At 34.4% G+C, this 26,318-nt stretch overlaps 1 protein-coding gene across 1 annotated transcript in view; it reads left to right on the top strand.

Annotated features, from left to right (window-relative positions):
• Positions 1-25,872, top strand: part of LOC145092754 (CEN-like protein 2) — a 54,711-nt gene extending 28,839 nt beyond the window's left edge. Inside the window, exons 3-5 of the mRNA XM_079030740.1 lie at positions 10,195-10,235; positions 25,383-25,434; positions 25,507-25,872. Coding sequence (XP_078886866.1) covers positions 10,195-10,235; positions 25,383-25,434; positions 25,507-25,672 — 259 coding nt within the window. The 3' untranslated portion in view covers positions 25,673-25,872. The remainder of the gene's footprint in view (positions 1-10,194; positions 10,236-25,382; positions 25,435-25,506) is intronic.
• Positions 25,873-26,318: the final 446 nt, after the last annotated feature.

Genomic DNA, 26,318 nt, shown 5'->3' with positions numbered 1-26,318 from the left:
AAATTTTGTTACTTTTTCTATATTGTCTACTTTGACCCTTATCTTGTGATTTGATATCGATTCATGGCCTATTATACTATTGTATAATTTTTTTAATGAGAATGTATATGTAATATCCATCATATGGGCTAGATGAGTTTTATATTTAAAATGTTATCTTTAATAGATATTTAAAAAAAAAACTTTATAGAATATAGGTCCCAAACAGTTAACTCCTTAACATCTTAAAATATGTCAAGGAATATGAGGGTGTACAGAAGGAATAATGAGAAGATAGCTTAAAATAAACAACTTAGAATCATTGCATTATAAAGTTAATGTTTCTATAATATCCAAAAGTTAGGCGAGTCTTCAGTCCTTACTAAATCTTTCAAACTAAGTATATATCAAAATGCAATTGTTAGGCTTAGAAAGACCGGTGAATGTCCCCAGGTCAACTCTTAAAGAGTATTGGATAAGGGCAATAATCTAAACTCAAAGTCATACCCCCATAAATAGTTTCAAATCATCTCAAGATTTCAGTAGTTTCAATAGCTCAATAGCTTATTCGTTTAATTGACCAAAAGTTAAATATTTTAATTGTTAAATGTTTCAAAGGATAATCAAATCTGATATCAACAATTCAATTAAGTAATGGATATGAATATATATTATGAAGCCTAATTCAATCTAAAGGTCCAATATCATAAGGATAGTTATATTCATGGCTTAAGGATCATGCACAATGTCTCATTCTTCATGATACACTTTCAGTGCTTGTTCTTATGAATCATGTATAGTTATCATAAAGCACCCTATACATTTTATATAGTCAATCTAATTCAAGCTAGGTGTCTTGTGAATAATCAAACAAGCACCACACAAAGGGTTCCAAATTCCTTAGGAACGTGAGGATTATCTTGAAAGACACACCTCAACTCGGACGTTCCAAAATAGGTACCCAATGAATGACACTCAAAATCTTATCCTATCCTAAGTGGATGTACAAATAAATGATAAAAATGATTTCAAATAATAAAGGTTTTCCTCATTTATAATAAATCTCTTTCAAAATTAGATTTCATTAATGCATAATATAGTATTCATTTAGCATATATGATGTTTAGCATATGAAAACAACACTTTAAAATCATCAAAAATAGATTGAAGGACATGTCCAATTGGTATAACTCACCTTAGGTTACTGTAGGTATCCAACTTTAGATCTAGCCGTGATTTGTAATCCAAAGTTCACATATATATCAAGGTTATACTCATCGCTCAACCACTAAATTAATCTCTTGATGGTAACAAACATTTAGAATCTTATTTTATACCCTAGAAATGTTCCTTAGGTCATTGGAAGTGTAATGGAATTGATTTATGGTCAAACAGATCAATAGAGAAAAAGCTATGGCTTTTAAAAATTTGACACAAAGTGTTTACATGGTTATGTAACATACACCTAGTGAATTATACGACCATGCAAGTCATCTGATACCTCAAATCATGCCAAAAGTTATATTTTACTTTGGTGCTCTTGACCCCAATACTTCATTAAGCATTCTAATTGACCACTAAGGATGGAATAAAACATTGAAAATTGTTTTATGTTATTAGTATGTGACATCCCCATTTTCCACGGCCAGAAAAGACCGATTTTGTTTATGCTTTGTTAAAAATCAGAGTACTTCTTTTCATAAAAATGTTTCGGAATTTGTTCCCAGAAAACACGATAAATACGTTATCAAAACATTTTCGAAGAAACGTATTTTATTCATTTTGAAACATTTGGGATGTCATCATCAATACAGAAACATAAGCATAAACAGAACTTACATTCATTTACACTAGTGATCTATATCTTCTTAATCTCTCAGTGTAATGTCACTTCATATCGACACCTGTGATATAAATAAACTGAGTGGGTTAGGTTGGGAAACCTGGTGAGTACATAGGGTTTTCAACCCACAATAATATAATTATTATGTTTAAACAATCAAACAATCAACCCAATTACCCATCCCCATTATCTTCTTTATTCTTAAGGATCTACCCTAAGAATCAGCTATTCCTCGTTCATTTATTCCAAAGGATCATCCTAAGGAATCGGCACGAAGTCCATTGTTGCCACGGTTTACACAACGGGCACTAAGTCTGCATAGTCGCCAGGGGTTAGGCATCAAGTTTGCATGATCACCAGGGTTTAGGCATCACGTCTGCATGATCACCAAGGTTTAGGCATCAAGTCTGCATGATCACCAAGTTTTAGAGTACACCGGGTGAACACATCGTTCACAACACCTACAGGTTGCGAGCCTGCTAGTGTTCCACTGGACCGTCTAGAATAGTCCGTGGTTGTCATCCATACTCTACTGAATGACGAGGCCATCGTTTGGGAAAAGGCATCTCACATCGTTCACCTCTCACCCTCACCTCGTGGTCTATAACACCGATCTAAACTCATCGTCCAACTTGTATTCCATCTATTACATCTACCCATGTTTTACCCCAACATTTTCGTAGATATAAAATACATATATACAATTTAAATCATTTAAAACATGTATAAAATCGTTCATCCAACATAGATAGCAAGTATACAGATAATATGCACACGTAGCACGTTGTTTATATAAAATACTTCATATCTATGTGTAAGATGAAATGGACCATGCACTCACAACACATTATATATATAAATACTTCATATCATATGTAAGATGAAAGGGACCATGCACTCAGATGAAAGGTGGTGACTCAGCACTCGGACAGCGCTTCGATACTCTCAAAACAATTTTTCTTCGATAAAACCTAGTATCATTACCACTAGAGTTTAGTCTAATATTCACCGAGACTAATTAATAGTCTAGATATTATTACTATTATATAAGCATTAAATGATACTTATATAACTCATAATAATAGCCCAAGTACTTATTATAAGGTCCTAATAACATTACTATATTGAAACATAAGTTATATTAAAGATAGGGTAGGCATAGCTCACTTACAGCGGGTTTTCTCGAAAACTGGGCTTCGCTGGAGCAGCGTTCCCGAGCCGAAAGGCTCTTTTCTCAAGGCTTCGGGAGCCTCGGGGCTTCCTTCGGGTGCTAGGGGGTTTACCTAGGCTTTAGGGGCTTAAGGGAGGCTAGAGAGAGAAAGTAGAGAGAGAAAGTGAAGTTGGATGGTGTGGAGAATGAAGGGAACTCGGCACCTCTATTTATAGGGGGTCTGGCAGCTCAACTCATCGAGTTGGCCTCCAACTCGTCGAGTTCATGCCCAGATGTCAACATTCTGGTGGTGACACGCGTGTGGCTCACATTGCGCCACGTCACCCCTTTTGCAGCAGCACCCTACTGACTTCTAAAACCTGTAACTTTCTCATACGAGCTCCGTTTTCAACGTTCATTATATCCACACGTAGGTAAAAACAAGATCTACAACTTTCATTTAGACTCCATCGGCTAATTCTTGACCGATCTTAAATTTAACAGTAGGAGGAGTTTAGATTGTTAAATGACCGCGAAGAATTCGTAATTCCTTCATACGGACTCCGTTTTTGTCTTTATTTTTACCGTTGAGTTCCTATTAATGAGATCTTCAACTCTCATTTAGGTCGCGTAAGCCAAAAACCGCTCGAACTAAAATTCGAGTTTCAGATCGTGCACTACTATGTCAAATCTTAGAAAAATCATAACTTCCTCATACGAAGTCAGATTTGGGCGTTCTTTTTATGGATGCTCTCGGTTTAACGTATACTCCAACTTTGGTTTAGATCACTAAGGATAAAAAGTCCTCCATTGTAAATTCACTATTTACGTCTCCCGGTGCCGTGTCGGTTTTGCCAAAATACTTCGACGGGCAATAACTTCTTCGTTATAACTCGGATTTCGGCGTTCTTTATATGTACGGAACCCTTGAGACATATTCTACAACTTGGTTAAGATTGTTTATTCTAAATAATTTTTTGTCAAAAAGTCGTTTTCGGCCCCTATTATCTCTAAATTGACTAGCCCGGATCTACGAGCGTTATATATTAACATCTTAATTAATCAATGAATTAATTATTTGAAAGATATTATTATAGACTTAAGTGGGTTATATTCCATGTCCATCAAAAGAGCTTATATGTTCCTTTTCCATGTGTTTAATCAAACAAAATGCATTTAAATCTCCATATAATGGTTATATTTGATGATTTCCAACTAGTTTCAATTACATAGATTAATATTCGAACATTTTGGTTCATTCATTTGCTATTATTAAATTCAAAGCACAAAATAAAAACATGACTCCTACTTTTAGCTTTAAATCCATTTAATGATAATTTGAAAACTACAATAATTCATCTATCTAGACCTCATAACTTCCCTAAATTCACTTTTAATTTGAAAATAAGCAACAATGAAGGAAGTTGATGATAGATAGACAAGCTATTGATGAAACCTAAACTAGAGAACTAAATTGAACATCCAAATTACTATAGGATTTTGGATTTGTGAAGATCCAAAATCCTATGTTGCTCAAATGAAGAAATAACTAGAAATTATATTTTCTAGAGCTTGTACTTGATTATTCTAGTAGAATTTCTTCAAAGGCTTCAAAATATCTTCAAATCTTCCTTCAAACAATCAAATCTCTTTTCTAAACACTCTCAATTTCCAAAATCATGACAAATGATGAAGAATGAGAGGTTTAGGGCAATGTTGTCAAGATCAAAATCTTACTTAAGATTGTTTCACGTTTTGCAAAATCGTGATCGTAAGATCGGATCGGGATCGAAAGATTCTACAAAAATTAACTTATATTAAAATTTTCTTGCAAGATAATAGATGTGAAGTATACATTATAACTTGATGTTCATTATGACGTCGATAGTGAAATCAAAATGAAGTTCTTAAGCATACATCATAATTTTTTTTGTTACAAACCGTAAAATTAAGAAGAAAAAAACGTAAATAGAAAAAAAAATCAATTTGATCATGTAGAACTAAAGACATAAGATCACAAAAGGATTTTATGAGTGTGTTTTGCTTAATTGGAGATGAATTAATGAAATGATGTTGCTTTACATGACTTCTTGTAACTTATGACGCATGATTTCATATTGAATAGACGGATTTTTGGTACTCAACTATATCATAAAAACCAAAAGACAATTGGTCTAGCGGTAATGAGTGATTCTCTCAAATGAGAGGTCATGAGTTCATGTCTCTTAGGAGAAATCGACGGTATTTAAGAGTAGGTTTTAGATAGTTTGCCATGTAAAAAAACAATATCATAAAACTAGGGATGAACATAAGCGGGTACCCTCCTCATTTGACGAGAACCAGAACCAGAACTGGAACCAGCGGTTCCTAGAAAGTTAGAACCGAAACCAGAACCACTCTAGGTAGTTCTTAAATGTTTGGAACCAGTCCCGGAATCGGCAGTTCCGATTCCGGGAGCGGGTAACCCGGTTACATTAATTTTGTTATCTTTTGTCGATAAAACCGCAATTTAGTTTGATCCATATCAAATAAATTCAGACCAAGCACAAAATCGGACCAATATATTCTAAACCGGTCTAAGTAACACAATATTTATATGAAATAATACATATATATATATATATATATATATATATATATATATATATATATATATATATATATATATATATATAAACCGGTTCCGGCGGGTAGAGGTTTCGAAAAAATGAGAACCAGAACCGGAACCGCTTAAGGAGGTTTCATAACTTTAGGAACCGGAACCGGAACCGCTTAAGGCGGTTCCAATTCCAAAATCGACAGTTCCGAGGCGGTTCCGGTTCCAAAAGCAGGTACCCGGTTCCGATGCTCATCCCTACATAAAACTAAAGATGTAGGATCATGATCGTAGTATGATTGAAATCATTTTTCACTAATAGGATATTAAAATTGTAAGATCTAAATATCAAAATTGAGATTTTAACAACCTTGGTTTGGGGTTTAGTTTAAAAGTTTGCTAATTTAGCAACATAAGCCCCTCAAGTTTCCATTTCTTAGATTTGACCCTAAATTGTCTCAAACTTATCATCTAACCTTGAAGATTCTTGCATAATCCTTAAAGTTACTATCACGACACTAAAAATTCACTTAGTTAAGCCCAAGTTATACTTAAGTTTCTCGGATTTGACAAGTTTATTCCTTCGCATTTAAAGCTTCTCTTTTAAGCCTAATTTCACCTTTTAATTAGACTTGACGATTCGTGTATTCGTGTCAGTCACGAATTTGACATGATATGATTATACGATGAGAACTAATATTTATATCAATTTTCAAAATATATTCGTGTCGTGTATTTGTGTCGTATCGTGTCTCTCACAAATTCGTGTATTCGTGTCTGGAATTGTCAGGTCTACTTTTAATAACCTTGAAACTTTCAATTTCACTAATATTTATTTCTTTAATTAATTTTTTATTTGTATTTAATTTAATTACTTTTTTATATGATTTTCCGAAAAATTAATTTTACTAAAAATGCCAAATGCTTTAGCCCCAAAATACATTTATTACAATATGAATTATGGAAAATTATATGTTCTTTGTTCTTTAACACCCCGCTCCCGAGTTGAACTTAAGGAGAGAAAAGAAAGGAAATGGGAGGAAACGAGAGGAAAACAAGAGAGAATGGTGCTCCCGAGTTTCATTAAAGGAAGGAAGTGGAAGGAAATGGAATGATCATTTTCCCTCCTAACTTTCCTTCCGATTTGGGAGGATTCGAAAAGAAAGAACAAAATGTTTAATTTTTCTCTCATTTCTCTCCAACTCGGGAGCACAAAAGAGAAATCTCTTTTCCTTTCTTTTCTCTTCTTTTCTCTCCTTATTTCTTTTCTCTTCTCTTTCTTTTCTTTGCTACAACTCGGGAGCGGGGTGTAAGAAAGAGGGCTTGGAGAAGCCAGCATCTCGAACAATTAGGATTTTAGCTTTATATTTTTAATTTATAGTTACAGTGATATAATACTTTGGGTTGAACAAGGCTTCTTTCAATTTCCCTTTTTTTGATATTGTTATGAGAATTTAGATCTTCTTCTTATTTGTCTTCAAAGGAAATTTTAGATGTTACAATGAGAATTTAGATCTTCTTCTTATTTGTCTTCAAAGGAAAATTTTAGCTGTTACTGTTCTCACGATTTTTTGGATGCTATGGATGTTACAATGAGAATTTAGATCTTCTTCTTATTTGTCTTCAAAGGAAAATTTTAGCTGTTACTGTTCTCACGATTTTTTGGATGCTATGGAGGTTTCAGAACACCACTCTTTTCAACCAAGAAAACCACAGAAGACATTTCATTAAAAAAACATAATAACTCGATCGTACTTTTAGATTTAATTACAAGATGTAGAATATTTAAACTTAATTGGATTAATTAGCTTCAAAATATAACCCTTGTTTTAACTTCTTTGTAATGTTATCTTACAAATATGGGAAAATTACATAAAAACCTTTAAGTTTTCACAAAAATATCGGTTTTACCCTTGGACGTGTTTTATGTCTAGTAAAGCCCGAAGTTTTGTTTAATTTGTTCATTTTTACCCTTGTAGCCGGTTTCTAGGTAACCGGTTACCTAATGTCAGTAAAACCCTTGAATTTGCAAAAATATTTGGATTTACCCTTAAGTTTTTCAAAAATGTTCGGATTTACCCTTACCTTGATTGCTATTATTATTATTATTATTATTATTATTATTATTATTATTATTATTATTATTATTACATTTTTAATTGTATAAAAATATTTTATACATACATTTTTAAATGTATAAAAATATTTCATACACACATTTTTAAATGTATAAAAATATTTTTACTAATATAGATATATTTTTAAAAATATATGTACTTGTATTTAGTATTTATATACATTTGAAAACCTAAATCTTCATCTATAATTGTTGAATCGAACAGAAAAAGCTTGATAAAGTAAAAAATATCGTCAATGACTGATTTTGCAAAAACCATATAAATATGTATAAATACATTTCTATAAGTTTACATGGGCTATCAAATGTATATATAAATATTAAATACAAGTATATATATTTTTAAAAATATATTTATATTAGTAAAAATATTTGTATACGTTTAAAAATATGTGTATGAAATATTTTTATACATTTAAAAATGTAATAATAATAATAATAATAATAATAATATGTATAAAAATGTATTAAAAACGTATGAAATATCTTTATACATTTAAAAATGTATGTATAAAATATTTTTATTCAATTAAAATTGTATTAATAATAATAATAATAATAATAATAATAATAATAATAATAATAATAATAATAATAATAATAATAATCAAAATAACAAGCAAGGTAAGGGTAAATCCGAACATTTTTAAAAAACTTAAGGGTAAATCCGAATATTTTTGAAAATTCAAGGGCTTTACTGGCATTAGGTAACCGGTAGGTTACCTGGAAATAGACCTGACAATGGGGCGGATTTGGAGCGAATCGACATTTATCCAAACATTTTTAACACATTTCAGAATCTGATCCAAACCCACTCCGTAACCCGTAGGGTTTTGAATAATCAAACTCATACCCTTATCCACTGAATCAACAGATATCTAAACCCGCCCCGTAACCCGTAGGTTTTTTGAATAATCAAACACATTTTACTTAAATCATAAAATCACATTTATTAAATAAAAATAAGTTTTGATTTATAAAACACATTATGTACTCGAGGCTTTCTATTGGAATTAAAATCATTATTTTAGTTACTTCCGATTGGTTTTTAACCATCGATTGCATTGATAGAGAATAACAATTACAAACTTTCTTCTGGTTGATAAATGACATTATTGTTTTATAAATGAAATTGGTGATTATATGATGAAATATAAATGAAATGAAATCATGACTCTTGGGAGAAGACTGGAAGTCTAGAAGGTGAGTCCTCAGAGTTTTATGTAAAACCAATTTAGTCTTTGGACTTTTCTCTTTGGACTTCTAATTGGAAATTAATGTAAACTTTAAGAAATATAAAATATAAATTTATATTTCTAAAATTTATACGGGGCGGGTTATAAACGGAGCGGATCGGTGATGATCCATACCCGACCCTTTTAATAAAAAGATTAGCGGGTACGGGTCGTTAACGGGTAAACAGATCAAAAATTATGCTCCAAACCCATATAATTGTTAAGGGTTTGGATCGGATCAGGGTCAAAACCCGCTCCATTGCCAGGCCTACCTGGAAACCGGCTACAAGGGTAAAAATGAACAAATTAAACAAAACTTTAGACTTTACTAGACATAAAACACGTCCAAGGGTAAAACCGACATTTTTATGAAAACTTAAGGGCTTTTATGTCATTTTCCCTACAAATATTTATAAATTCGTCCCCTTTAAAAAAAATGTGTATGAACTTTGTATCGTACTTCAAAATTACGAAGTTTATAGATTTTTAGGTTTGCTTTTATAATATGTTTGTTAGTGATTATTACTAAAAGATAATTTGAATGTTTAGATTGAACAAACTAGCTTGTGTCTATCCACTTAAATAAATACTTTTTTGAATAAATTAATTTATTTTAACTTATTAGTTTATTATAACCTAATTTAAGTGTTCGGAACCAAAAAGATCAATATGATTATACCAACATATATGTCAGTCCAAATGGTGGCAAACATGTGCGGTCCATGTCTTTAAGAAATCCAAAAATTTTAAAAAATATATAGTATAATTATTTAGAAAAAAACTAATTTATCTAAATAAAAATATATTTTTTTTAATTAGTTGTTTTTTATAATGTTTTGACAATATTTATGTTTTTTAATATTAATAATGAATTTTATAACAATATTTCTATTTTCAATTTAATTTTTATTATATTTATAATTTTAAAAGCTTTTCTTTTTTTTTTATTCGTCATAAACCCATTATATCTTTGCACCTTATATAAACATATTTTTTTTGGGATTGGATAAAAGAAATAGAACATAGATAACTAGTCAAAGTTATTGTTATCATATTCATATAAATAAAAAGTTGTACATTCTTTTTATGAACCCGAAGACCATTGACTATTGGGAAGCAAGATGCCACTTGTAGTAAAATAAAAAATAATAATAATAATAATAATAATAATAATAATAATAATAAAAAACAAGCAAATGCGAGAGATTTAACATTGAAGTGACAATTGCCACTCTTTTCTTGTTTCTTTTTCAGGATGGTTACAGATATTCCAGGCACCACTGACTCCTCTTTTGGTATGTCTTTATTTTCCTTCATTCAATCATCCCTACCCATTCATATTTCATCCTATTCTTCGTATTACATTTTAATTTACTCTTTTATAAATTATTTACAACTACAATATCATCAATTTCATATCTTTTTGTTAACGTGTATGTACTTTTGTTTGGCTCATTTAACGACGTCCCAAAAAAATTAGGTATTCTAGTATTCATTTTGACAAAGAAGTCCACTTTGTATGAATAATATGACACATTTTGGTATATTTTACACGTTTGTTATATATATCATCATTTTATATCTATAAAAAAAATAAATCAAAAATTTTTAATAGAATATTTAAGTTATCATTTATTTATTAAAAAATATAGTAACGTCCCATAAAAGGAAAATGCCATTATCTTTTTGCTTAGGATTATTCATTGTTTGGATAAAACTGAATTTTTCAATTGGATAATTTAGATTAAATTATTTGGTTCGGATATTCAGATTTTTGGATGGTTTTCAACAAAATCGAATTATTATTTTTGATTTTGGATTGGTTTTTGTTTATATAATCATAACCGAATAGTTTAAAAAAACAAAATAACAATTTATTATTTATTTATTTTAATATATCTATAATAATCTGTTGATTTTATAATTTTTTTAAATAAGTTCAAAAAATTTCACCTAATAAAAAACATAAATATGCATTTTTTTTCTCAAAAAAATTTATTTATTAATTATTTTTGTAAGCTTGAATTTTTTATTATTAATTATTAAACTATAATATATTTTCTGAACAGTTGTTTATAAATTTTAAATCACAACTAAATATTTTGTTTTTGATTCTTCTGTAAAAATTGGATAATATTTTTTAATCATATGTCGTTTTAAAATGTTTTAATTTTTCAAAACTAAATTATAAAAACCGATTCAAATCGAATTGTAATTGGACCGGATCAGATCGGATTTTAATTTAGTTTGAACCATTCGAATCCATATTTTGAAAATCAAAATCAATTTTAATTTACTTAATTGGATCTGATCGAATCGATCCATCCAAACGAACACCCCTATTTTTGTCTACCTAATAAAAATGAACATAAAGATTTTATTAATCAAACTAGCCGACGAATATAAAAGCTCTATAAAAGGAAAGTGCACTGTTTACAATATTGTTTTGACCAGCTATAACTCTATAAAAATAAAGATGTACAGTTCTCACATTTTTCACTTATGAGTTGCGAAGTGTCACGTTAATTTATTTTTTTATTCTCTCCGCACCTTAACATCTTTTATTTTATTTTAAATTAATTAATTTATTAATATGAAATTTAATAAAAAAAATACTTCATTACTTTAAAATAAATAAAAGACATTACATAATAAAAAAACACTATAAAACTAAAACATATCAATAAATAAAACAAGCGTAGTTATATTGTTTTTCGCAAATTTCCGTTTTTGTCGTGGATTTTTTTTTCTTCACACGCGTAATCGTTCTTAGCCAAATTGTTTTTCTCAAATTGCAAATACATGAAAAAGTTCAAGTTATACTTTTTGAAGTTCGTTGCTATCTTTTGTGGTATCCCTATTTATCAGACAGACTATTTTTTCGAGCTAAAGTTTGATATAGACTGATTCGAGATGGTCAATCTTAAAGATAAAGTCGATTTGAGATGGCTAATCTTCCAAAAAAAACAAAAACAAAAACAAAGATGATTTACTAATAATTATTCCCCGGTTTCATAATGCAATTACATTAAATTTAAATAGTAAAAGAAATGCTAAAAATATAGAAGTATTTGGTGCTAAAAACTAACCCAAAAGATCCTACAACTAAAATTATCGATACGTTTGATTAAAGATAGTGGTACTGTCGCAAAGTTGTGTCACAAAATTCTGGCCATGGAGATAGGCCTTAGGCACAACATCATAACCATATCAAAGTTTATCATCGTCGTTCATACCTAACCCTACACGTACATTTGTGTAACTTGAATCGCATGTTTTTGTTTCAGTTGGATCTTGTTATGATGTTGAGTGAATTGTTTGAATCCATTTTAGTGAAAACGTATTGGAAATTAATAAAAGGTTATGTGGATTTGAAAGTTAAAATAGAGCGTAAAAAACAAAATAGCCATTAAACTAGGAGAGAAAATAGAATGAATGTAGTTACCTGAGGTGGATTTCCCCTGCATCTCTACCACCCACGTGGGAAAACACCAAACGATGTGGTGCTTCCCATGGTCAATGAACTTGACAGTTCAAGCTACTGCATAGTATGGTACGTCTATATCACGTGGACAAATAGGATAAAAGAAATTAGAATAAGTAATCTCAATAAGAAATTGTTATTTTACTCTTTTACTTATGTTATTTTAATTTTCTAAGAGTTATAAACATTTATATTTTAATTTTATTACATTATGTTAAAGATTTTCAATGATACTAAAAAGCAGTTAGTTTTAGTTAAAATAATCGGGTCAATATAACTAAAGAGTAGCTTAAGTTTTTATTGTTGTTTTATCTATGGTATTCAAACCCTTTTAAGCAATCAAGTTATAAATTTGTTTAATTTTATGATATCCTGATTTTTCCATTGAAAATATCATTTTTATTAAATGAATCAGATTTTTTTAGACTTCTGAAATTGATGGTATAATTTTCCCAATTTATACCATTGAAAATATCATTTTGATAAAATGAATCAGATTTTTTTAGACTATCTAAAATCTGTAATATAATCATGGTATAATTTTCCCAATTGATTGGACATCTGTTATATACAATTTTGAAGATAATATGATTGATTTAAGGTAATAATCATTTTAATTGTGTTAGAAATAACATGTTTGCATAACAAAGCTTCTCTTAAAAACGAACACTTCTTACTTGTATATGGAATCAAATTATTAAAAACTAAAAGTTGTGCATGGAGCATCTCCGATACAAGCTTTTTGAAAGAAATTTTTTTTTACCTTTTAAATTATGTCATTTAAAGAATTATGTTAGCTAAATACTTTTAAAATAAAAGATTTTTATTCTATAAGTCATTCTAAATAATAATTAAAAAAAAAAAAACCTTATACAAATGTATATGCATTGGGGTAAAAGATTTTTTAAAGATCTATTATCAATTTGTGAATGGAAAATCTTATTGGCAAATATAATAAGTCTTTGTAAAGATTTATGCTATAACATCTCATAAAGTAGTGATAAATTTTTTCATTTTTAAAATCATCAAATTCATAAATTAAGTGTTTCAAAATCAACCACAATATAGTGTATCAAAATCATTAGAGTAAAATAGTCATAAATACGGAATCATGAGGGAGATATTGCGCGATCACATTAGGTTCTTCAATTTCGAACTGGAAGTACCCGAAAATATTAAACCATAAAACCGTAAACACAAAACTTAGAGATTTTCCCAAAATACCACATATCATATATACAATTGTCATGTGCTACTCACATGGTCTTTTTCCTAGAATGTCATGGCTACTCCCAAGGTCTTACAACCAAGTGCCATGGTCAACCCTCATGGTCTTTCCTTGAAATTCTATGGGCTACCTCCATAGTTTAACATCCAAGTGTCATGGGCTACCCTCATGGTCTTTCATGCAATTGATATGGGCTACCCCCATGGTCTTTCATACAAATGTCACAGGCTACCTTCGGGGTCTTCTATAAAAGTATCACAAAGAGAACTAGAATCCTATATAATCCAATGGGTTGGCATTGTGCCTTCGACCCACAAGTACAGTGAGAAGACTCACCTCAATCAATAATCAAGTAAAAATCACACTTGAGCTGCTGCTACAAAGGATCCTCACACTAATCATAACCAGAACAAACCCTAATTAGCAATTAAGGTAGCATCCTACTAAATGGGTCCAAAAGCCAATGTTAATCCTTATTTAATAAAAAGACAAGTTTGCCCATCCAAGTCCACAATCCTTCACAGTTGACCAAGGGTCAAACTGGTCAAAAGTTAACAGTCAACGTCCAGTTGACTTACGCCTTGCGTAATGAATCTACGCCATGTGCAGTGGTATGCCACACCCTACGTACTACGATATAAAGCCATTTCCATTTTTAGATCTTAATCCATAAAGACCAACCATCTATTGTTCATATCTTATCCTAATAAACGTATGGAGTGATAAAGTTATTAACTTTATGCCTTTGCATGGCTTAATGGAGCTCAAGACTAAACCCTGGTTTCATAACATCCTCCAATAACCTCAAACCCTTGAATGGGTGAAAAATAACCATCAATATCCCATTTTTATGCCATAAGATCCTCAGATCAAACAAGAATGATAACCTCAAGATCTGGAGTAGCTCATACTCACAAGACTCAAGGTTATGTGAAAAATAGGGCATGGAAATCTATAATCTAAAGAGGTCGAACACATAAACCAACAAGTTACCAGATTTTTACCTCCTAGAGTTGAGAAATGAAATGTAGATACTGGATCTAAAAGGTTAGCTTCAATAATCTTCAAGCTTGGACCTCTCATTCTTCTGGATGCACCAAAAAGACACTAAAAAAATCTCAAAACATGCTCACAAGGGATTAGGGTTTTGGAAAGATTGCTAGGGAGAGTGGAGGCTAATTATAGGGAGGACCTCAAGGGAGCTAAGGTCTTTAAATAGGGTCTCAACCCTAAAAAATAGGGTTTTGAATCAGCACACCTACATGCTTTGTATACAAGGGTACGCCCCACATAGGGTTTAAAAGGCCCACCGCTACTTCCCTCTTTACGTCCTGTGTAGAAAACCTCCTAAGCACCGTGTAGGACCATTTTTGCAAATATATATATATATATATATATATATATATATATATATATATATATATATACACACACACATATACTATAGCCAAAGATGAAAAGTAATTGGGAATCGGGTGATACAACTCTCCCCCACTTGAATCAGATTTCGTCATCAAAGTCCGCTGCTGCAAATAGCTCGGGTAATGCTATCTAATCTCCTCCTCAGGTTCCGACGTCCATTCTGAAACCTTCCGGTGTTGCCACTGCACTTTCACCAAATTCACCACTTTGTTGCGCAGGGTCTTTGTCTTTTTTGTCAAGAATTATGATTGGTCTCTCTACATAGTTCAGGAACTCATCAATCTAAATGTCATCCAAGGGAACCAATACGGAGTCATCGGCTAAACACTTCCATAACTGAGAGACATAGAAAGTGTTGTGGATCTAACTGAGCTCATCAGGCAGATCCATTTGGTATGCAACCTTGCCCGCCCAAGCGGTAATCCTGAAAGGACCAATATACAAGGGGCCCAGCTTGCCCCGCTTCTAGAATCGAATGACACATTTCCAAGGTACACCTTCAGAAGCACATAGTCTCCCACCTGAAACTCAAGGTCTGATCGATAATTGTCAGCATAACTTTTTTGGCGACTTTGTGCGGTCTGCAGACGACCTTACACCCAATGAATCAACTTGGTAGTCTTTAGTACTACCTCAGTACTTCCCATAACTTGATGTCCAACCTCTCCCTAACAAACCGAAGTTCGACATCTCCCATAAAGCATCTCGAAGGGTGGTTAATCGATACAGGCAAGGTTGCTATTATTGCAGGAGAACTCATCTAGTGGAAAATAAGTATCCCAACTCCTTCCAAAATCTAACACACGTACCCTGAGCATATCTTCAAGCGTCTGAACTGTCCAGTCACTCTATCCATTGGTCTGGGGTGGTATGATGTACTAAATGTAGATGAGTACCCAACTCCTCATGAAATTTCCTCCTAAACCTGGAGGTGAAGCAAACATCGCGATCTGAAACTACCGAAACTGGCACCCCAGGTCGAATCACCACCTCCTTAATGTAGATGTCATCCAATTTCTTAGCAGACATGCTCTCGAAAATAGGTATGAAATAAGCACTCTTAGTCAATCTATCCACGATAACCCAAATAGAATTATCCCCACATGACGTCCTCAACAATTTGTGATACAATCAATAGTGATCTCTTCCCATTTCCACATGGGAATAGGTAATTGTTGCATTTTATCATGGGGTCTCTGATGTTCGGCCTTAACTTTCCAGCAAGTCAAACATCGTTCCACAAACCATGCCACCTCCCTTTTCATATAGGGCCACCAATAATCCAACCCCAGGTCATTGTACATCTTTGTGGCTCTCGGATGTAATGAAAATTTTGAATTTTGTGCCTCTTCCAATAATGTCTGCCTAACCCCGCCAGCAACTGGGACCCAAACCATGCCACACTGAGTCAATAACCCACCAAATTCCATGGTAAACAATAGATTCTGACGCCTAATCCTCTATTCCTTCCAATTTTCCCTCTTTAACCCCTCCACTTGCGCCTTCTTGATTAATTCCAACAGTGGCAAGACAATAACCATCCTCAAACATATATCTCCAATAGGTGTACTTACTGCCTTGCAGCTAAAGACATTAGCCACAACATTGGCCTTCCCAAGGTTATACAAAATCTCACAGTCATGATACTTCACCACATCTAACCATCTCCGCCGCCTCATATTCAGATTCGACTGGTCCATCAGATATCTCAGGCTCTTATGGTCAGGGTAAATAGTGCTCCTAAAACCATACAAGTACTGTCTCCATATCTTGAGGGCAAAAACCATAGCCCCTAACTCTAAATTGGGTGTAGAGTAATTCTCCTCATGAGGCTTCAGCTGCCTCAAAGTGTAAGCAATCACATGACCTCTCAGTATGAGTACAACTCCCAATCCTGATATAGACGCATCATAATAAGCCCCAAAATCATTCATGGCCTCGGGAAGAGTGAGAATTGGGGCCTCGTATAATCTTTATCTCAGTGTCTCAAAGCCTGCTTGTTGATCGGTCCCCCAACAGAAAGTGACATTCTTCTTCGTTGGATGCATGGATAAACCTCCGATAATAACCCGCTAGACCAATAAAAATCTAAATCCTAGATGGCGTCCTCGGAACCTCCCACCTCATCATCGCCTCAATCTTGTTCGGATCGACCAATATACCCTTTTGGTTGATGATGTGCCCCAATAATTGTACCTCACATAACTAGAACTCGCATTTGGAGAATTTGGCATAAAACTGTTCCCTCCTCTAGGTCTTCAAAACTTATTGCAAGTGCTCCCCGTGCTACTCCTTGGTCTTAGAGTAGACCAGAATATCATCGATAAACACAATCACTGACCGATCCAATATCGATCTGCATACTCGATTCATGAGATTCATGAACATTGTCGGTGCATTAGTGAGCCTGAGTGGCATCACCACGAATTTGTAATGACCATAACAAGTTTTGAAGGTCCTCTTTGGCACATCCTCCTCTCTGACCCTCATCTGATGATAACCGGACCGCAAATCAATCTTAAAGAACCAAGATGCACCCTAAAGTTGGTCAAATAAGTCATCAAACCTCTAGAGTGGGTAACGGTTCTTCACTATTAGCTTATTCAACTCTCGATAGTCAATGCACATCCTGTGTAAACCGTCCTTCTTTTTCATGAACATGATCGGTGCTCCCCATAGCGAACTACTTGGTATGATAAACCACTTTTTCTAGCAGCTGTTGAAGTTGCGTAGACAACTCATGCATCTCCGATGGTACTAATTGATATGGTGCTTTGGCTATCAGAGTCGCACCGGGAACTAAATCAATCCGAAAATTAACCTACCTCTCGGGAGGCACTCCAGGCGAATCTTCAAAAAACACATCAGGAAAATCCTGAAGAATGGGTACCTCACTCAAAGTCATCGTGCCCCCATCTAAAGTATCCGCCACATAGGCCAAAAATCCAGAAGAACCCTGACGTGGGTATCTCCTAGCACTCGCTACAGAACAGATAGTCGGTCCACGATGAGCTCCCTCGCCATGAATAACCAGTTCACCCCCGCTTAGGGTTTGAACTCTCATTAACTAGTGCTCATAGTCTATCATGGACACATTGGGACCCAACCAATCCATCCCTATGATAACCTCCTACCCTATCAAAGGATCCGAAACCAAATCAATAGAATATCTCTTGTTGAACATGCTCTGAACACACCCTCGAATCACTCACTAAATGTTTATCAACAATCTCTACCTCCAATGGACAATCCCAAAACTCGTGAGCATCACCTAAACCTATTGTTAAGTGCAAGAGATAAAAAAATATTAGGTAGCACCTGAATCGAACACGACGTGAGTTGTCATACCATTGACTAAGAAAGTCCCTATACACAATCAGATGAAACATAAGCATAGATAAAGAAAACAATATAGGATAATTGAAGGAAACATACTAGTGACCACATCAGGTACTACCCACATATTCTCGGTCGTAAACTGGAACGCCCTTCTCCTCACCACAGGTGCCTATACCTTTCCCTGGTAGCCATCAGTGATCCTCAAAGGGTCTGATATAGGCACTGTCAATGCTCCTCCTAACAATCTAGGGCACTCTGCCTTCTAATGGCTCGTCTAATTGCAATGGAAGCAAATCAGATTCGATATCTGGGGACAGTCTCTACTCATGTGACCAGTCTTGTCGCACCTATAGCAACCCGCACCACTGACTCGACATACCTCATCATGCGGTTTCTCATACTTTCCGCATCAACTATGACTTTGTTGGCCTTTAGATCATATTTCAAACACCTTGGGCTTTTTCTCGGAGCCCTCCGCTAACTGAACCTAAGATGGCTTTCGCTTCTTAATATTCACCAAATCAATTTCCCGTTCCCGGGCCGTTGATATCATATCCTTTAGGGTTTTACAACCCGACGGACTCACAAAATCATGGATGTCATCTCTCAATATGTCATGGTATCTTGTTTTCTTCATCTCCTCATCCACCACATACTACGGGACCAACAAAGCTCTCTCCCGGAACTTGGCGGTGATCTCCGCCACAGTCTCAGTAGTCTGACGAAGGTACTGGAACTCCCTCACCAGCTGCAGCACCTCAATCGCCAGTGAAAACTTAGCTTGAAATCTTGACAAAAAATCCTCCAATGTCATGGTTTACACACCCGCAGATCCCACAATGTGACCAACCTCCTCCCACTAGTCGCAAGCTCGATCCCTCAGAAGGCAGGATGCGAACCCCACCTTCGACCCCTCAGGGTAGAAGCTCGTTGTCTAAGAATTCTCCATGTCGATGATCCATCGACGCTAGCAATTGGGTCCTTAGCCCCAAAGAACTTCGAGGATCCACAAGCCTTAAACTACCTGAATGAGAGAGTCTGTACCCCTAACTGTCTAACCGTAATCTCAGCCCGAAAGGCCCTGAGACGCTCATCCAAAAGCTTTATGATGCCCTCCTTGATGGTACCGAAGATAACCGGGGTGGCCTCCATAATACCATAAGTAATCTATGATGTGATAAACTCGCACAACCGCTCATCGATCGGTTCTGCACCAGAACCAGAAGCTCCTCCTCGAGTGGCTACCATATAGAAACACAAAAATTCAAACGGTTAGATTAAACTCAAGGGAATTCTTACTCATCAAGTTCCTTAGAATCTTCGAGACAATCCTTGAATTAACTACAGATCCTGTGATTTCAGTGGTATAGGCCTAATACTACCTTCTACACTTATCCGTATTTTTCTCAAGAACCACTTGAATTCTCTAAGTCACCCTTACTAAAACCAAAACACAATCTCTATGCTAAGCAGCATACGTATCCCACTATGACACTCCTTAGGCTCTCTTAGAAATCGTCGACCCACCAGCCTCTACAATACTAGGAACCTCTACCAACACTGTTGGTTTCCATATGCATGCAAATTATACACAAAATGGGACCATATAGATTGTCAAATAAATGATTCTACCCTAAGCCCACAACCAAACAAGGAACAAGAAATATGGTCAAGTCAATCATTCTAGGACTATATGATCCTAATTGTATATAATTTTTAAAGCATACACTTAGCAATTAACTAAGCTGATATCCAATCCAAGCAATACATAACATCCCATCCTCCTAGGCTATAAGGCATGACGCAAATCAAGAAATTCTTGCATATAATTCTGAAAGTATCCTTAGCCCTACTCTAGCATACAATTCACATATCAAGAACACTAGTCATAATACTTTGGTATGGGTATTTTAGGAATTACTTACTTGAGCTCGAATGATTACACACATCTCACCCCTTTGTTTTTTTTATTAAAACCTTTTTAGAAAACTCATTTTTATTTTGAAAGATTGTCATTTCCTCAATTTGAGTTCCGACATACTTGTGAGTATGCCAGAATCTCTCAAACCAAGGCTCTACTACCAACTTGTAACATACTACAAAGTAGTGATAAAATATTTCATTTTTAAAAACACAAAATCCTTACATTGGGTGTCTCGAAATCAACCACAATACAGTGTATCAAAATAATTAGAGTAAAATAGACATAAATATGGAATCATGATGGAGATGTTGTGCGATCACACCGGGCCCTTCCTTTTCGAACTTGTAACACTCATAAAAATCACAAGAAATTTAAAAAGTTTAAACCAACCCAAATTTATAAATTGTTTACAATCATTGTCTTCAAAACATTTTCAAACATCAGAGTCTCCCAAAACCATAAGTCATAAATAAGAGGATGTGTACGGTCACACCTTCCATTTCCCACGGTCATCCGAAGTACCTGAAACATAACCCAAAACTTTAAGCCAACGCTTAGTGAGTTCCCCTAAAGTACCAACACATAAGCAGATAACATATACAATAACAACATGTATTGGGTCTATAGCTAAAAGACTGGATTACCCCTGAGCCTACAACATAAGTCTAGCTTGCCCTCGGGGCCCACAACTTATTTATGGCTTGCTCCCTGACCAAATAAGTCATTAGACTGATTTACCCTTAAGCCCTTAGTATGAGTCTGGCATACCACCCGATCCTTATCTCGTATCTGGAATGCTCCTGAGCCCTTAGTATAAGTCTGGTATGCCCTACCCGACCCTCAACTCATAACTGGAATGCTCCAGGGTTTGTTGGCTATTGCACGAAGCAATATGACCTCAACCTAACACAATATGTCGATATATAATAGATAACAACATATAGAGACAAACATACAGATAGAATCACAGGTTGTCTTACAGATCTACCAGACTAGCATATCGACAACTAGCATAATCATGCTTATCTATTCCATGCTCATCATATCAGTGAATAACAAGATATCAAACTAATGGGTCGGCCTTGGTGCCTTCTGATGGGTTTTAGCCATAAGAACTTTCCTATGTGCGCATGCAAAAACCCTAATGCTTGGATCTAGGCTTTCTAATTAAACATGCTTTGAATCCAAGACTTCTAATGACTAATTAGGTGTAATAACAATACTAAATCATATCTAGAATCATACCTTTGAATCTCTTGTTTGATCTTGTTGTCTTGGAGCTCTAGAGTCACAATTGTCACTCCTCTAATGGCTTACAAACACCAAATAACAAGGAGGATGATTTGGGAGAGAGGAGAGGGGAGGGAATTCGGCCAGGGGTTCTCTACTTTAGATGAAGTGTCGATTTCCCTTTGCCATAGGGTCTATTTATACTTGTAGACTCCTTAAGGGTTACAGCTTAAACCCTAATTGGATAATCTTCCCTTAAAGCAATCCAAATCCATACCATAGATAGCCTTGGACGATTTTGAGCTATCCTTAGCTCTAGAATTCGTCCAATCCCTATCCAATAAGGATTTACAGTCTAAAGTTTAACTATCAAACAATTGACAGTTTATACCCTCTTATTTAATTAATCTCTTTAAGTCACCAAATTAATACCAATTAATTTATGACGTATATTAATCAAATAACAATATTATTATTCTTTATATTATTCTCATAATATATTAATAATATTTATTCTCTCTTAATAAATCATCCTATCAAGTTGCTATGGTGAAGGCAACCCAAAAGGACCATGCACAACCGGGTCAAATACTTGCCTAATATAGTTGCAGCCTTAGACACTATTCCAACACCTTCAAGCTGTAAGTACAGTGAGGAAGGACTCACCTCACAGACTGAATAGTAGCTGATGAGGTCCAAACTCTGAATCTCAGCTCTAACTGCCACCTATCCAACCAAATGATCAATCACCATCAAAATCCAAAAATACCCAAAATACCATTAGGTCAAAATTGGTCAAAGTCAAAGTCAAAATGGTCAAACCAACTGAGTCAACCCAGCCGATTCAGCTCAGAATGAGTACGTGGGGTGTACTCCGAAGGCACGCTGGGTGTACTCGCATGTTGACCACCATCGGGGTGGTTGACCTCATACGTTGGGGGTAGTCCAAGTACACGGGGCGTACTCCCAGTTGCTCCAAAACTCATTAAGTGCTTAATGGATTCAGCACTCACGCCCATTTTTTAGATCCATGGCTAAGAGTCATAAAGTTTCCAACTTTATGACTTTGAATGCCCATTAAGAGCTTAACTCAACTTCTTAATCCATTAAGACCTACTAAATGATGCGTGGAACAAAACCAACCATTTAAAACCCATTTTTATGACTTAAGTCCCCTCCTAGGGTCTGAAAGGACAACTCAATGGGTCAATAACATGCTTTGATCTTGAAACACCACATTTAGGACAAAAGAACCTAAAACAAAGCCCAAAACAAGATCTATAAGAAACTAAACCAAGTTTAGAACTTGATACCTCAAAATGGTGCTAAAAGGTAGTGTGGTCCTGGATAAGAGAGCTTCACTCCTTCAAGGTGGTCTACTCTTCCCTCCTTCTTTTTCTTCAAAAGCACAATACATATACACTCAAGCTTATAAATGCTTCACAAGAGGGATTAGGTTGCAAAAACATTTCAAGAGGGTGGAGGCTTGTGAGGAGAAGGAAAATGAGGCTATAATGGAGTTAAATATGAGTCAAACCCTAAAAATTAGGTTTTGATGTTTGGCACGTATGCATGGCATACTCCCCATCCCAAATTACGAAAATGCCACTAGGGCTTCCATTGCACACTTACTTCTACTTAGGGACCAAAATGCAATATAATTCAATTATAGGGTTAAAATTAGAAGTACCTTATCATCGGTATGTTATAGAACTGGAAGTGCCTAAAAAATTTAAACCACAAAACCATAAGCACGAACCTTAATGAGTTCCCCTAAATACCACATACCATACATAATTGTCATGGGCTACCCCCATGGTATTTTCCCTGGAATGCAATGGGCTACTCCTAGGGTCTTACAACCAAATTTCATGGGCTACCCCGTGGTCTTTCCTTGAAATGTCGTAGGCTACCCCATGGTCTCACATCCAAGTATCATGGGCTACCCCCATGGTCTTTCATGAAATTGTCATGTACTACCCCCATGGTCTTTCATATAAATGTCACGAGCTACCCCCGGGGTCATCCATGTAAGTATCATAAAGACATCTAGCATTCTACACAATCCATTGGGCCAACATTAGTTCCTTCAACCCACAAGTACATTGAGAAGATTCACCAAATTGATAGACAAGGTAAAACTCACACTCAAGTTGCAACTACAAAGGCTCCTCACACTAAACATAACCAGAACAAACCCTAATTAGCAATTAAGGTAGCATCCTACTCAACGGGTCCAAAAGCTGATGCTAATCCTTATTTAGGAAAAAGACCATTTTTCCCTTCCAATACCCCAATCCCTCACAATTGACCAAGGTTCAAACTGGTCAAAAGTCAATAATCAACATCCCGTCGACTTATGCCTTACATAGTGGTATGACATGTGTACTTAGAGTACATCTTGTGTACTTAGAGTACGCCCTGTGTACTATGCTGTAAATCCATTTCCATTTTTAGCTCTTAATCCATAAAGACCAACCATCTATTACTCAGATCTTGTCCTAATAAATGTATGCAGGATAAAGTTACCAACTTTATGCGTTTTCATGACTTAATGGATCTCAAGACTAAACCCTAGTTTCATAACATCCTCTAATGACCTCAAACCCTTGCATGGGTGAAAAATAACCATCAATATCCCATTTTCATGCCATAAGATCCTTAGAACAAACAAGAAATGATAACCTTAAGCTCTAGAGTAGCTCATACTCACAAGACTCAAGGTTATAGGACAAAAAGTGCATGGAAATCTATTATCTAAAGAGGTTTAGCACATGAACCAACAAGTTACAAGCTTTTTACCTCCTCGAGTTGAGAAACGAAATGTAGATACTAGATCCACAAGCTTTGGCTTCAACAATCTTCAATCTTGGACCTCTCATTCTTTAAGATGCACCAAAAAGACACTCAAAAAGCTCAAAAAAATATCATAAGGGATTAAGGTTTTGAAAAGATTGCTTGGGAGAGTGAAGGCTGATTATGGGCAGGACCTCAAGGGAGTTAAGGTCTTTAAATAGGGTCTCAAACCTAAAAATTAGGGTTTTGCATCAGCACAACTATGTGTTACGTATACAAGGGTACTCCTCGCATAAGGTTTAAAAGACCCGCGCCCACTTCCCTCTCTACGCCATGCGTAGAAAACCTCCTATGCACCATGTAGGACCATTTTTGAAAAAAAAAAGTATACTTTAGCCAAGGATTAAAAGTACCTAGGAATTGGGTGTTACATATACATTGAAGATGCTCTTAGTTTTGTCCTAAAAACTTCATACAGGTTCAGTTACCATTTCGATAGTGTGGTTTACCACTTTTTTATAGGCCGATCTCATGGTAAAGAAACCAATATTCAAAAGATTTTTAACAATAGAAATTTTAAATATAACAAGTTTAGGATATTTGATATATTAATATAAACAAATACATTTAGGTAGAAGTTTATTTACGGTCTCTCAATTACCAAAATGTGCCCCCTAACTTTTCCCATATACATACATAAATGTGTATATGAACTAGCTTATAAACTTGAAAGAACATGTACCACCTAAACAACAACATAGTTGCATTTACACGAATTTATTAATAATAAAGGATCATCGTTACACCATCTTAATAGTAGTGAAAATTATATGGATTATATCTTGTTTCAACCACTTGAAAAAACCGCATCAAGGCTAGAATATCATGAAAGTCTTAAGACACATCTTTGGTTTACTAGTCTATCTTGTTTCAACCACTTAAAAATACCGTATCAGGGCTAGAATATCATGAGAGTCTAAAGACACATCTTTCGTTGAATTGTCTATTTATTTTGTCAGGAAAAGAGTTGGTAAGCTACAAGATGCCTAAACCAAACATTGGTATCCATAGGTATATTTACATTTTTTATATTATTATGCATCATATATTTGATTTAACTAATAAGGTGTTGTTCATATATAGGTATGTGTTCTTGCTTTTTAAGCAGAATAGAAGACAAACAGTGAGTTGTCCGTCTTCTAGGGACAGATTCAACACGAGAATGTTTGCTCAAGAAAATGAACTTGGTTTGCCTGTTGGTGCCATCTTCTTTAACTGTCAAAGAGAAACTGCTGCTAGAAGACGTTAATTATCGTCGGTTAAATGGTTGAATAAAAAAAGAGAACATAAAGATAATGCTAGTTCTTCCTTCTCACATTGCTTAACTCACTATGAACCAAGAACATTATCATTTTGTGTGCGTGTGTGTTAATGTGATTTCTGATAACATTTGCTTCATTTATTAAGCAGGTGGATAAGTCAGTTTTTTTAATATTTGATTATTTTCAAGTGACTGAGGTTTCTAATCATAATATTCGTATAGAAAAATTTAATTATTCTAAGAAGGTCTCCAAATAATTGTAGTGAAAACATGATTCACTGTTTATGTCACTTGTTGGGAAATGGGACTATGAGACTTATTTTTCCAATTGTAGTTTCTCTTCTTTGGTTGAGTTTTTTTATTAACTATTTAGTTTTTTCAATTATAGTACGTAGGCAAGTACTTTTAACTGATCTCTTACAAAATATGCTTAGGCTACAAGGTGTAGGTCGATTAAGGTTGTCGAGGTTCAAGCTTTTGGATATTATGTGAGAGGTAAGTTAATAAAAGAGTTAGGGCTTCTAGCCCAACAATATAAGTGTTTTTCTTCCTCTTTGAGATCTAGGGTTAACTTTTGTTTGAAACATAAGATGAAATTAAAAATAGTTTAGTAGTATATTAGATTTATTGTTCA

Source organism: Lactuca serriola, chromosome 1, assembly GCF_051521515.1.
Source record: "Lactuca serriola cultivar US96UC23 chromosome 1, Lser_US96UC23_V15, whole genome shotgun sequence".
NCBI lineage: Eukaryota > Viridiplantae > Streptophyta > Magnoliopsida > Asterales > Asteraceae > Lactuca > Lactuca serriola.
Note: the sequence above shows the minus strand (reverse complement) of the source record. Positions and strands in the feature narration are given on the sequence as shown.